Source organism: Protopterus annectens, chromosome 4.part0, assembly GCF_019279795.1.
Source record: "Protopterus annectens isolate FY-2018-M chromosome 4.part0, PAN1.0, whole genome shotgun sequence".
NCBI lineage: Eukaryota > Metazoa > Chordata > Ceratodontiformes > Protopteridae > Protopterus > Protopterus annectens.
In genome coordinates, this window is record NC_056733.1 from 688,131,952 (window position 1) to 688,146,476 (window position 14,525).

The 14,525-nt window shown below is 42.3% G+C and overlaps 1 protein-coding gene across 1 annotated transcript in view; it reads right to left on the reverse strand.

Annotated features, from left to right (window-relative positions):
* The window catches only part of ANAPC5 (anaphase promoting complex subunit 5), a 1,323,163-nt gene that overhangs the window by 352,378 nt on the left and 956,260 nt on the right, over positions 1 to 14,525 (reverse strand). The window contains exon 17 of the mRNA XM_044069767.1: positions 14,448 to 14,512. Within this exon, the coding sequence (XP_043925702.1) occupies positions 14,448 to 14,512 (65 nt within the window). The remainder of the gene's footprint in view (positions 1 to 14,447; positions 14,513 to 14,525) is intronic.

Here is a 14,525-nt window from a genome sequence, read left to right on the forward strand (position 1 = left end):
TGCTTGGTGCAGGCAGGGGGAAGTCATTGGGACTGTTTCCTGTATGGTTGTGATTTGTCTTCTCCAACTTTGGAGGTAGAAGCCCCCCATTGTATTGAGCGATATGAACCTTGCGCCTAGGGTCTGCCTCTAGGGCATCGGGATCTGCCCCTTTGACGTCTGTCTGACACAGGAAAGGACCAATTCTTTGTTGGCCAGTGTCTACTAAACCTAGGTGGCTGCACTTGTAAAAAAATCTTTGACCGTTTGCATAGATTTAGCTTTGTCCTCCATTTTCTTTAACACCTCTTCTGCCTTAACACCAAACAAGGTATCATGTTGTAAAGGTGCATCTAATAATTTAACTTTAACATGATCAGGCATCGCGGTGGTGGTGCTGCGGTAGCGTTGTCACCTCACAGTAAGACGCTGACCGGTTTGACTCTCAGCTAGAGCATCTTCTGCGTGGAGACATGCGTGAATGGGCGTACCTTCATTGAAGGTTGTGCATTAGGGCTGGCAACTCAGCACGTAAAAATCAACTGCCAATCATTAGCGAACCGGAGTTCCACTGTGGCGACCCCTAACCGGGAAAAGCCGAAAGACACAACAACAACATGATCAGGCAGATTTTGTTCCTTTAACCAAGCATGCCTCCTAATTACATAACCTGTAACTGCAGCCCTGCAGGAGGCCTCTGAAGAATCAAAACCACATTGCAAAGTATGCTTTTCAACTTGTTCAGCTGCATGCAATAAATCCTGCATTTCCTTGTTTTCTGCACATTCAGGGTTTAACAACATTTTCTGTTTAAGCAATGCCATGACATGTTGCTGATATTTGAGCATATGAAACTGACAGTTTAAGGCCCTTATAGACAAGGTAGCAGAAGTGTAAACATTTTTCCCTCATCTATCCAGTGCCCTAGAATCTTTGTCAGAGGGGTAGGGTTTTTGCAGTGGAAGCCTTAACTCCTTTGGGACCCTGAGAAATAGTTTCTGGGTGTGCAGCAGGGTTTTTAAAAAGGAATTTATGAGAGTCAGGAACCCTGTAATATCTGTCAGGCTTAACAGGAGCTGGAGGTAAGGAGTCAGGGGTAAGACTAGACTCCGAAAACACATCATCTACAATGTCTAACACATGTGGGATGGCTAGTGGCTTGTGTTGAGGTAGTAAAAGGAAATCCCTGAGCCTCTTTTTAGATTATGAAAAATCTTGGCTCTCCCAGTGGAAATGCTCCCTCATGGTATGTAAGGTTTCCCCAAAAGAATAGTCCCTCTGGAGGAGAAGCTGACAGTATAGATTCTTCAGCATCGGAATCCTCATGGGGGGGAAGAGAATATTCCTGATCAGAAGATGAATCAGAAGAAATGGAAGCCTGATCTGAAGATTCATAGTCAGTCTCTTGCCTAGGCCTCTTATCAGGAGGGGAATGGGAACCCCTGATCAAGGTAATCAAGTCTTCAGCCATTTTGAGCATCTGTTTTTTGGGCATAGAGGCCTGACCACGTGGCTCTTGAGTGTTTCTTTTCTTTGGAAGGTACTTTAGTCTTTGCCTTTGAAGCTGAAGTAGGTTTGATGTAAAGATGTTTAGGTCTGAATACACTCTCAGAAGCCGGTGCCTGCTCAGTGGCTCCGGACACATCTGAAAGGATAATATCCGAGGCTCCAATACCTTGAGTTTCCATCAGCATGGCCGACTCCACGTGAGAGTCGGTAGCGGCCTGCGACTCTAAAGTAGCGGGCATCAGGGGCTGCGAAATCGCCTCACTGAGGACCGGTGAACCGGCGAGTGGCTTAGGAAAAGCTTTGTCGTTGGTTTTGGACCTCGGTTGCCTATCTCTTTCCTTTTCTTTACGTTTTTTTGTGAACTCCGGTAGTCGGATGGCTATCCGACGACATTTCTGGATAATTAAACCAGTGTCCAAAATAGTTTAGAGCAAAATCATACCGACGCTTAATAGTGCATTGGTTAAATCTGGCACAGAACCGACAACCAGAAACGTTGTGATCAGGGCCTAGGCAAGGAATACAGTAAGAATGAAAATCCTTATGAGGTATTTGCTTCCCACAAGAAATACAATTATTAACTTTTTCTGACATCGGTCTGGAGCAAGAAAAAAGTTTCCCCAATGGGGTACTTAGCTTTATTGAAGAAACTCGAACATGAAATTCTCAGGAGTCAGCCGACCGGCACTTGCGAACTGCTTCTGCTTCGGGCACCGCGTGGCAAGAAAGACTAAAGAAAATGGCATCAACCGCTTCTTTTATACCCCTGACGACCTGATGTCAGGGAAGGGGCAACAGCGGCCGATGCAGGACCCAAGACTTTGGAATTCTGGCCGGCTGAGGGCAACCTGCCAGCAGGATTACCTAAATGTAATGACTGCAACAGAGAAACACAAAGAACATCAGAAAATGCCAGGAAGAAACAAAGAAACAAAAATTTCTGGATGGGGATGTGAAGGTATGCATACTTGAGATACAGCGATACCAGAAAGGCCTGGGGTAGAAGAAATAATGTCTGCATAGAACATCCAAAATGAAGGAATCTTGAGGAAGGTGTTCAGCCTGGAAAGATCCAGAATCAGTCTCAATGTGCCCTCCTTTAGTGGGACCAAAACCATCCTGGAATAAAACCTCTTTCCCACTTAGGCAAGAGGCATAGCTTGAATGGGTACCCTGAGCCAAGAGAGTCAAGAAGGCCTGGGAAATGACAGAGCTGTACCCAAGGAGGCTGAGAGTCTCCTGAAAAGGAAGAACGGGATTTCCAAAACACGAATATCCCCAGATGGATAATGGGCAGAACCCGAGAGTCTAAGCAAGTCATAGCCAATTTTGAGGAGATAGGGACAGGTGGAGGGATAAGGGAACCTGTGGGAATGAGGAAGTAAACGGTCAAATAAAACCTGACGTATCCTGGAAAGCAGGTTTCTGGGAGGCAGGAGTCTCAGCAGACTTAGCAGGAGGCACCTGCCTAGAAATCTTCTTGCCCTTAGAAGGACGAGATTGCCTATTGACAAATGCAGATTTAGAAGGATAATTCCTCAGATTTGGTAACAGGAAAAAGAAAAATATATTTCAGTTCCTGTAAGGCACAGCCTTTCTTTGGAGATACTTGAAAAGTTCAGCAGCAGCAGATCCAAAAATATTTTATTATCCAAAGGAGCAGCCAAAAGTTTGGCTTTCATGTCATCATGTAATGCTTGAAGACCAAGTCAAGAAATAACACCTCATAACCAAAGCAAAGGCAGCAGCCCTGGAACACGCATCAGCTGCATCATAGCTGCATTTGATTGAGTGGTGTACAACTCGAGAAGTACAGCCTAGCAGAGAAAGGACAGCAGCTCTCCCCTCAGAGTCAGGAAGGTCAGACACCACCTCAGTATCCTGAGAAAGGACAGCCAAAACATAACTGGTCATATGAGTCTAGTAGTTGATTGCTCAAAGGGATAAGGTGGCAGCAGTGCAAACTTTCTTGTCCAGCTTTTCCATAGCCCTATTATCCTTATCAGAAGGCAACAGTTTGGTAGTGGGCAATAACTGGATGGCTTTTCAGAGGAGACTGACACTATAGTAGATTCAGAAGGGCATTTATAAAGAAATTTGCACTCCTCTGGCACTTTACAGACTATCTGGCTTCTTAGGTCCAGGGGCCTGACAGTCAGGGGATACAGACGCTTTCAAGAAGGTATCCAGAAGGGCAACCAGAACAGGAGGAACAGGAGATGGCTCAGGAGACTCCATCTGTAGGAGCTCATGATATCTTTTGTCAATCTCAGAGACTTCAGAACAATCTCACTTAAAAAAAAAACATCATACGGGCAGTAGTACCTCCAAAGGAGAGTTCCTCTGGGGGCAATCTGAACTTACGGAATCCTCCTCTTATAAATCATAGTCCAAGTGTGAAGGGATTAGGGAAGAATAAGCCAAAGATTCTTGCCCCAATTCCAAGTCCTCATCTGAGGAATCCAATTCCCTAGGCCTTTTGACTGGAGTGGAAGACCAGAGAGGAGCAGGAACAGAGACCACTTGAGGAGGCATCAAAGCATTAAATAAACCCAGAGTGAAATCCTGCCATTTACATTGGGAATCCTTAACAGGGGAAATGTGCTTTGTTTTTTTTTTCTTTTTCTGGGGGACATTCGTTTGAAATACCCAAAGGTCAGACCCCCTGGTGTGACTCAATAACGGTTGCAGGACTCTCCTCCCTAAGATCACAGGAATCCCCTTTGGTCCTTCAGATATAAATCAGCCAAGGTTCTCCCTCAATGTCAGGTACAGACATTTGAAAAGCATTTGAGCACGTGTGATAAGCCGGATCCATACCGACCTCTGATGGGGTCATGGCAGAGGAATCCGAAACAACCACTGGATGGTCCTCTAGCCTTTCACCAACCTCGAGACAGAAGTCTGGGGGAGATTTGACAGCAGTTAGAAAAGACTTAGGACTGAAAGATTCTGCCATAGTACTTTCAGCTAACAACTTAAGATGTTGGCTCTCCAGGTAGGAATATGGACAGGGAGGAGAGAACTATGAAGGATCTTGGGCACAAATGCCTGGCAAATAGAGCACTATGCATGATTATGGAAAGCACCCAAGCAGAAGAGACACTGGTTGTGGCAGTCTTTATGGGGAACTCTGCCTCCCACATTGACATCACCAACAGGGCACTTACCTGAAAAAACGGCATGGTAGAAGGGCATTTGGACCAGCAGCAAAGAAGTTCTAAGTGTGTGTGCCCGTACATCACCATTACGCCCTACACCATGCACAGAAGCATGTGTGTGACATATGATGCCTAAAATTACTAAAGGCTTTGGTATACTGGCTACAGGAGATCCCTTAGGTAAAGAATACTGCAACAGTGATATAGGAGGAGACCTTCTGATATTAATGTCTGAGAGGGCACACCAGATACCAAAGATGGTGGTGACTGCTAAGGGATTGTGCCAATGCAGTCCTTAGTCAGGGACTGCAAATGCACCTCTTCTAGTATGTAATCTCTGGATCTCAGAAAGTCTGACTTGTCTTTCACGTCCTCCATTTCCTTTCTTTTCTCCTGCTTTTCTGAATATTTTTTAGGATGTAGGTACCCAGAGGACTTGTCTGGCTAACTCCTGGACAGAATGTCTGCAGTGACAGAATGCCTGCAGTAACAGACTCTCTTCAGGGTAAATACACAGTGGGGACTATTTCATGTTGTGCTCCTGTCCAAGATAAAAAGATAGTGAGTGAAATATGTTAACTATAGGTCAAGCAGTTAACTTCTGAAACATTTTCTTCTGTACTAGAACTTGTCAGACATTTATAATACAGCAATAACTCATGGCTGGGTGTGGGTAATGCTGGATTTACCCACGGCTGGCATGGTTGGGTCACGAGAGCGAAGCCAACCATGGTAAATCCAGCATTACCCACATCCAGACATGGGATATTATTATAGAATGACATTATTTAAGAAAAATGTTACTTACTTTTTTTAAATAATATCCTTGTATTATAATGGCACAATGGAGCTCCTCTGTGTTTTCCCCAGTATCTTGGGGCTTTCCTGATGTACTGTGCTTGCGCATGGGACTTGTGCTCCCATACTTACATAGTGCATCAGTGCTGTGTAAAGGAAGCCGAGAAAGGAAGATCTCCATTGTTTTTAATTAGAAAAATGAAATCTGGAGATTTCAAAAAATGGGAGAGAGAAAATACAAGGATAATCAGGTAAGTTTTTCTAGTTTTGTATAACGTACCCGATTATCCTTGTATTTGTCTCTGTGCTGTCTCGTTTGCTAGTTTTAAATCCCCAATAAGTTTAACAAAAAGAAAAGTAAAAGTAAAATTTTAGTCGTATATAATAATGGAAAAAAGTGCAGGCAACCAGACTTTTTTCCACTGCTATATGCTCAATTTACAACAGGCACCTGAACAACCAGCATGCTCGTTTTTGGAATGGTAATAGCCAGTCATTGCATAATTAATTGGCATGCAAAAAAGTGTTTCTTGCATCTGGTGCCATTGATCAAATGTTAAGTACTTTGTAAAGCTGCACTAGTATAAGCGGTTTCAAGAAAACTACTGTTGATATCTTGAATTATTAATTGCTTTTTTTGGCATTCATACTAAAAAGTGCATTTGCCTCAGTGTCCTTTCTGCTGATTTACTTGCTTTTAAATCGCTGTTTAAGTGCTGTCTAGCTAGTTTTTGGTGCAATTACCGTATATTTACTCTACAGCAAGCTTTTTTTCTGTTTTTACATTAGGAAGACTGGAGTTACTCATCTAGAAGCAGTAGATGGTAGCCTAGTCTGAGCTGTGAAAAACTGGAAGGCTCTGAGTATAGTCATTTTATTGGCCAGAGGGCTTATTAGTTTTACTTTATTTTCAGTGACAGTTAGTACTGCACCTACTATAGATGCAAACACAGAAGCTAACTTTTTCCTAAAAACTAACCCTGAAATTGCACCCAGTAACTATGTGAAAGTAGAGCAACTTTGGGTATTGAGGAGCACAGTGCAACTAGCTTGCACATTAAGGAGCAGTGCCCCTTAAATTCAGTATGATATAGTCTAGTCTTGTCTCCAGTCACAAAAGCACCCTTATCCCTCTATTACCCCCTCATGCATCACATCCTTGTAGCTCACAATAAAAGGACCTGACATATAGGTATGCACCTTCCCAATTAACCTGTAGCCGCTTTGGTGTATATGGGCATTTTGATAAGTAGCAATCATCTCATGTTCACTGACAACCATTTAATCCTTAAACGGAAACCGTATGTGACAGGTGTATACACACAATGTCACTGGAGGCAAAATTCACCCATACAAGCTCTAATAATCAGGTTGTCCGAAATGCACATGCAACATCCACCACACACAGTACGCACCTCACACACTGATCAACATATGCAGAGGCACTTAAATGCAATCTTCCCAAATCGCAAAGATCTTCCAGACACTCGTCCTGCAAAAATGATCCTTAGCAAACCCAAAAGCACTTAACAAAAATCCAACACTAAATTCAGCCACACCCAGTGAAATCAGCAAGCTAACATACTACCCAGTACTCCAGTCACAGGGAACTCTAATGTGGGACATACTGATGCCCCACTCACCGGACTGAGAAAATAACAGTCAGCTGCCCATCAGGAGTCAGGATCTGCCAAGTAATGAAAACACTTAAGTCACTGCACCACAGGTAGCAGTATGATGCAGTCGAGGTCTGTGTAGGTGTACTTCCCTAGACTATATTAAGACAGACATTATGAAGCTCTCTCACTGTGTGTCTGTGTCACAGGCTGGCATGCGCCTAGCATCCAGCAGCATTTTACCTTCACTAAGGATGATGCTGGAATACAAACTAAAGATAATCAGCTTTAATAACTGGCTTAGTTTCTGGTGTCATTCTAAGGGGAATACAATATTTGTCAACATAGGAGGATATGGATATGGTCAACAGACCACATTGCTTTGACAAGAATGGCTGGCACCTGTCCCCTCTAGTCTTTTGAATTCTGTATAAACCATTGTCCTCCCCATAGAGCCTTTTTCAGGCAATGCCAAACAGACGCGTCTTCCAATACAACCAAATATATCCAAGGCAATCTAAAGGTATTACTGTTTAACTCCAGAAAGTCTAAACAAGAAGCTCAACTTCCTCCAAGTTCTCCTCATCTTAGAAAATGCAAACACCTGTGCAGTTACTAAGACATGGTTTAAAGCACACCCTGGCAGTGCAAGTCTTCAGTATCTTCCACACATTAAGACCAGCAATTGCACAGGTGGGAGAACTAAAACTGGAGGTGTCTCGATCTACATAAATAACGAGCATGCTCTATAGACAGGGAATCATACACACTTGAACACACAGTGTTTACACTGACTAGAGGTACAAACACATTGTATCAGGTATTCACGAACATGGGAGAACACTGCACCCACTCAGTGTTGTGCTCTCTCTGGTAAGGTTAGACCACAAAGCGGTCTCCTTCAAGATAAAAATCAATTCTGTAACTCCGATGAACCCTATAACAGAGACTACTCCAAGGCAAATCACCTTTTATTAAACAATAACTTGTAAGAAATGTCAAGCCCCTCAAAACCCAGATAACACAGCAGTCTGAGGAATTATTCACATAAGTCTATACAACCATGACAGCAGCTGCATAGATGTTGCAATGCCTATCAGATGCAAGACCAAAACAAACAAAAGAAATACATCCTGGTGGAATCCAAAATTAAACAGATTTTATAAAAAATAGAAAAAAAATTATAACTAAAATTAGGAAGTGCAACACCCAAAATGATAAAAACTCTCTCATCAAGCTGAATAGACAACTAAGAGGGCTAAATAAGCATAGCAAAGCCAGTTTTGAAGTAAAGACAGTTTCCCAGGTCAAGAACAACCGTAAGACCTTCTTTAGCTATGTTTGAAACCTTAAGAGCAACAGACAATGTGCCAAACTGCTTCCACATTCATAGAGCTGGGAGATCCTGTAAATCTACTTGTTACAAAATTCAGCTCCAACTTTACCCCCCCAATCACTAACAGCCACCCCCCCAGGAAATACCATCAAACATAACCCCACCAACTATAAATAGGGAGCAGGTCCTAGACCCACCCTGACAATACCACAGGATGGCTCTTAAACAGCCTGAAATATGACCTATCAGGCCACTGGAGTCGCACTTCAGCCACAGCCTCTAAACAGTCTTTGTGCCAAGTAAATGCAGAACTGCAACAGTCATCCCTCTGCACAAGGGCAGACCATCAATGGATCCGATAACTACAGACTCGTTAGTTTGACTAATTTCATATGCAAAGCCAAGGAAAGAATTACAATGGAAATGATTAATACTCACATAGGAAATATTCAGACACTGGACCCAATCCAGTTTGGCTTCATCAAAGGCAGGTCATGTCTACTAAATCTGGTGGACTTATTTGAGAAGGTCACCAAGGCAATGGATGAGAGCAAAACTGTGCATACTGCCTACACCTTGACGTGGCTAATGCATTTGATACCATACTCATGAAGTTATAAATATATCATCATGGAATTAGGCATAACCCCTGTGTAACAGGCTAGACACCCACCTGACTCACAGATGGGAAACAAAGTTAGAAATAGCAAGACTAGCTTCACAAAGAGGCTGATCACCAGTAAAGTCCCTCAAGACTCTGTGCTGGGTCTGCTACTCTTTACCATCTACTTCTCAGAAGACAAGCCCATGTTAGATGACTGCAAACTAGGAGCAGTCATGGACCCCCCCCAAGAACCCCAAGAAACAAACATCTTGCAGGAAGGTCTAAAACAGACAAACAACTGGTGTTAAGCCTATGGCAACAAACTCAATGCCAAGAAAATCATAACAACACCATTTTGGAAGTCAGCCACTCAGGAAACTGTCTCAATAATAAAACATCCCTGGAAGTAGAACCAGTAGTCAGGGACTTGGGAACGCATGTAGATAGTAACTTCGCTTTTCACCAACATGTTATCTAAGGGAGTAAGAAAATCTTTGTTGCTCAGCTTATAAGTAAAGACATTGCATCTAAGTCTAGGGAACTCATTGAGCCACTGCATTCATTAGACCAAACATTGAGTACAATGCCCACACACACACTTTGGTATGTACCTGCCCAGGCATACCCAACAACTGAACAGCATTCTTCACAAAAAGAATACAGGGTGTGAATGAAATGTCCTCTATAGATAATCTCAAAGCTCTCTCTCTATACTCAGTTTCCTATAGACTGTAGAGACGCGATCTATGCCTGGCAAACAAGACATCCTTGGACCTCACTCTGATGGACCTTTTTGCCTATCTGCAAAATGAACAGCTTCACAACTACTAGGTCTAAGGACTTAAACTTGCTTATGATATAAACAGAACATACTGGAGGGCCAGGTATGGGTCTCAGAGAATTCTCATTCCTTGGAACAGGCTTTCCCATTCATGTGAAACAGAGCCCTAACCTTAAGTGTAACATGGACCAATGGATGGGAACCTGGAAAATCACCACTGGTCTGGCACCTGTGTCCCTGACAGATATGGGCAGCAGTTAAATCATGCCCTAGCTAACATGCACCCCTTTAAAATAACCTCCAAGGCACAATAACTTGTGGGATATACTTGAGTTGCCTGGCTAGGCTTATAAAGGCCCTGGTGATAGTTAGCCTAGTATACACCTATGAACCTCAGAAGACAGTATTTGGCTGACTGATGGACTACAAGTGGTAAAGAGATGTGAACACTGCTGCACAAGAAGAAAGATTTGAAGATGGTATTGCTCAATGCACCCTTCATAATACTGATGTCCTGATGCCAGAAGCAATGTGCCAGATGAAACCTTTTTTTTTTTTGGGGGGGGGGGGGCTGTCTAGCCGTAGATTACCTGAGAAGCAAGATATCCCAAAAGCGAAAATTGCAACAGTAAACACTTCAATGAATATTTTTTGTTAATATAGGTTTAATACAACTCTGTAACTGGATAAATGGAAATTAAAAAAAAGAGAGGTTCTAATGAGTATAAAACTAACTGCTGGGAAGGCCCAGAGCTGAAGTAAATACTGTAGTTGAGCGAATTTATCTGTCTTTTTAGGAGTCAGGTCATTAGCCCACACAAAGTGTCTTGTTCACTTAAACATACTGCAGCTGTTATCGCCTCCCATTACATAAAATACTGGAGGATGGAATTCTTTTGCTTTCAATTTTAGTGCTGCTTGATTGAGAATGGATATCGCTCCTGCCATTTCAGCAGTCCTATCCCAACAGTATATCACATACCCCATGTTGTGCATTTCTGCAATGTTTATATGGGTTAAACCCTATTTTGTGATGGCAAGAATGTAGTTTTAGTGACAATTTATGGAATTCATTACAAAGGATCGATGTACAAGACTATCTAAAAGACCTCATTGAATTTGCTTACAGATGGGATAGTTTCTTTGGACAAAGATTACTTTCAAAGTCCCTTGACCACAGGAGATCTAAGAGTAACATGCATTTTCCTTTGTAGACATTTACAGATTTTGTATTGTGTCTCATAGGCAACCTTAAAACCTTCACTACTATTAAACAGTACTAAATAAGGCAGGATATCAGTATACTGACACTACCAAAGCAAAAGCATAAACCATGTGTTCTACTAGGCTGCAACCCATGCAACGTAACCTTAGGTCTATAAATAAGATGTGCAATTAGGACACAGAGGTACATGTAAACTGAGTCATACTAAAACAATGTCAGCTCAACAGCAGTGCTGAAATTAGTGAATATAGTGGTAAACATACAAGTCTTTTCCGCAGACTTCATCCAAGAATTAAGGGCATGTTTTCCAGAACCTGCTGCACTAGAGGACTGAAGATGAGCCAATAAACCGAAGGCCTAACATAGCAAATGAGATAATCCTCATGCTCAAAGCTGTACATTCTTTCTGATAAGGTAGACAGATGCCATCCTTGGGACAGATGCTGGACTGAAGTGTTTACACTGTCAGCTACTCGAGAATGTTTAGAAAAAGATTAACCCACTCAGGTGTCACAGAAGCAGAGGAAAACTCTACAGGCCTTCCTTCTGCAAAGACTGCATCCTTAAGGACAAGCTCTGGAGGAAGATACAATGCTCTTTGCTTTTCACTAGATAACTGGTTTAACTCTTTCTGGAGGGTAGACAGATGGCAAAAAAACAGGCTACAGTGGAGTTCATGAGCCTAGGTGTCTCCTGAGAGGACACACCAAGACTGAATGCTTTATCATGGTCTTTTGCTAGCAAAAAGGACCTTTGAATCAAGAGAGTCTCCTGCCAAGACAAGCAGCAGAATGACTGGGAGGGAGATACTCCTCTATACCAAACTATGCTGAGGGGAAGGTTGGATCAAACGAGTTAAGCGTCAAGGGATATGTAAGTCTTGCATTTCTCATCAAACAAGCCCCAAAACCAGAGAATCCATACACCGAAAGTGACAGACAGCCAGGGTCATGAAACACCTACACAAGAGCTAGCAAAGGCAACAAACCATGTCAGCCCCATGTGGTGCTAATGCTCATCAAACCCATGCTCCCTAACGATGCTTTTCCACACCCATCACCAGGGCAGTACCAGCAAATGGTCAACTGAAATCAGTGTACCTCTGCAGGAAAAAATCTAAAATGCAGATAAAATACTTTTTTTAATTTTTCTTAAGCAGACAGGGCAACAAAGATCCACTTTCATACACAACCTTTTAAATAAATAAAAATATGTACATAAGATAAATCAGACAGATTAAAAAAAAATAAAACAAAGAATTTAAAAACATCTAAATAATTAACACAAGCCATGAAATGACAGTTAATTAAAACATGTGCAATGGAATAGTATGGTAAATATACAGTAAATTTGCATTCTATAGAAATGCTAAAATAAATATGATTATTATGTGCCATACATTGTTCAATCTTTGCTTTCAACGGTAACTAGGGCACCATCAATGATATGACATTTACAGGGCCAATTCAGTTACAGAAAACATCTAAGGAGACTAAGGACACCATAAATGGCCTCAATGTAGTGCACAAGGCAGTTCACAGGTTAAATGTCAGAATAAATTACAAAATAAAATGCCAAAAATCACAGGTGCAGTGAAGTACACAGTTTGCCATTTTACATCTAAGTAAAGCAGAGTCCCTGATCCAGTACAAGAGCAATTACCACCATAAAAATGTGCAGAGAGATGACACAGGGCAACTCAGTGCACACATTTGTTGAACATGAAAAGAGGAGTAAAACCCAGCATACAAAGAATAAAAAATGCTTTGCATGCAGCTTCAAAGAACTTGAAACTTTCAACAGTAATAGCTGCTGCTGATAAAGAATAAAGGACATAATCCTAACAAACGCATGAACATCTCACAAGATATTGAAAAGCCTGCCTGTGCACATACATCTGGGCCATCCCACTGCATGACTGAGCTGTAGGTTTTCTTAATAGCTAGCAAGCACTCTTTAACATGTAGTGACAATGCCAGAGCTGACTCTCTGATCAACAGTTCAAAGACTAAGCCATCTCTGGAGGACCCAGGGGAGTGTGTTATGTGTGAGCTGACCATGACTGCTCAAGCAATGGATGCTCCTACATGGGAAGGATGACAATAACATTCTGGGAAAGCACTGATAAGGTGGTTGCAGGTGGTGTACCGCTTGCATGTCTCAGAATCTGATAGTTGCAAGGCCACTACCTCTCAAGCTGTGGGCCAGCACAAAAGCATTTTAAGGCTGTCCTGAAACACTTGTTTCATCAGATAACCTGCCATGCTGGACCATCACCACCTCATCTATCACGGAGATGGGAATGCACAAAGGCAATGGCCACTCCCCAAAATGGTCATCTTCTAGGCTACACAAACTCTTGAGCTTTTCTGTTCATGTCTCATAGGTGGCTGCACTGATGTATTAAGCACAAGTGACGGTTTCACATCATGCACTTCTGCAAATCTTGCAAGCAGAGCCAGTACAAATTCTCACTTGTGATGCACTCACCACAGCAGCACTTTGAAAGTTTCTGAAAATAAGGTAAATGAATTTGGGAATTTTCCAATGATATATGTTAGATTCAAGATCCAAGGTCTGCCAGAGGAGGAAGGAACAGGGGGAGCACAGGGATTGATTACATTCCTTCCCTGTCACATATTACAGTGTGTACCAGCAGAGAGAGATTTGTGTACACTATGTATTGGAGACAGACAAAATTACACAACTCTGCTGAAGTGTGGCTATCAGAGGAAATTTCCACAGCTATGGCATCCACATGACCTTCAAAGTCAGAGTTTTAATTCTTGCTCTGTATCTGGAATGGCAGATGCATAAAATGTTGAGAACTGCAAACAGTTGTTATAATGGTTTCACAAAAATACCACTTCAGCAGAAAAAGATCTGCTACAGTTTTCATCTTTACACGAGGAGTATGTCTTGTCTGTTTTATCAAGTGTAGTTGAAGCTTTTCCTACCTTCATATTCTACTGCCAAAGTAACCTCCCCCCAACCTCATAAGCTCCCAATCTGCACACAGTTATTGGGGAATGGCTTTAATGGTAACCACTGGTTGGGATGCAGACCACCATCACATAAATGGCAAAAATGACTAAGAGGGCCATACCAGATTCTTAACCTGCCTCTTCGGTATGAAATGTGTATGCACAATACACACATGTAAGTCATCTAGTGCTCCTGCCAGATCCACGTATGATTAAACCCTGCAGGATCCAGGTTACCTCTGGGAGTCAAGTCACACAGTGTCAGATTCCTACACTTTCTTGTCATACGATAGAAGGACAATGCCACTAGACCTCACACTCCAGCTCTTGGCTTCTCAAACTGGTCCAACAGTAATGTAAACATATATCCTACATCTGCGGAGAGGCATGACGAAGTCCTGCATTGGTAAAGGAAAAAAATGAATAAAACAGACAAAAAAGTGTTTCTTTTTACCTATACAGACCCTCCATATGATTAAGTGCTGTAATTCCAGTCACTAGTGACTCTGCCACATGGTACTTCCCATAAAAC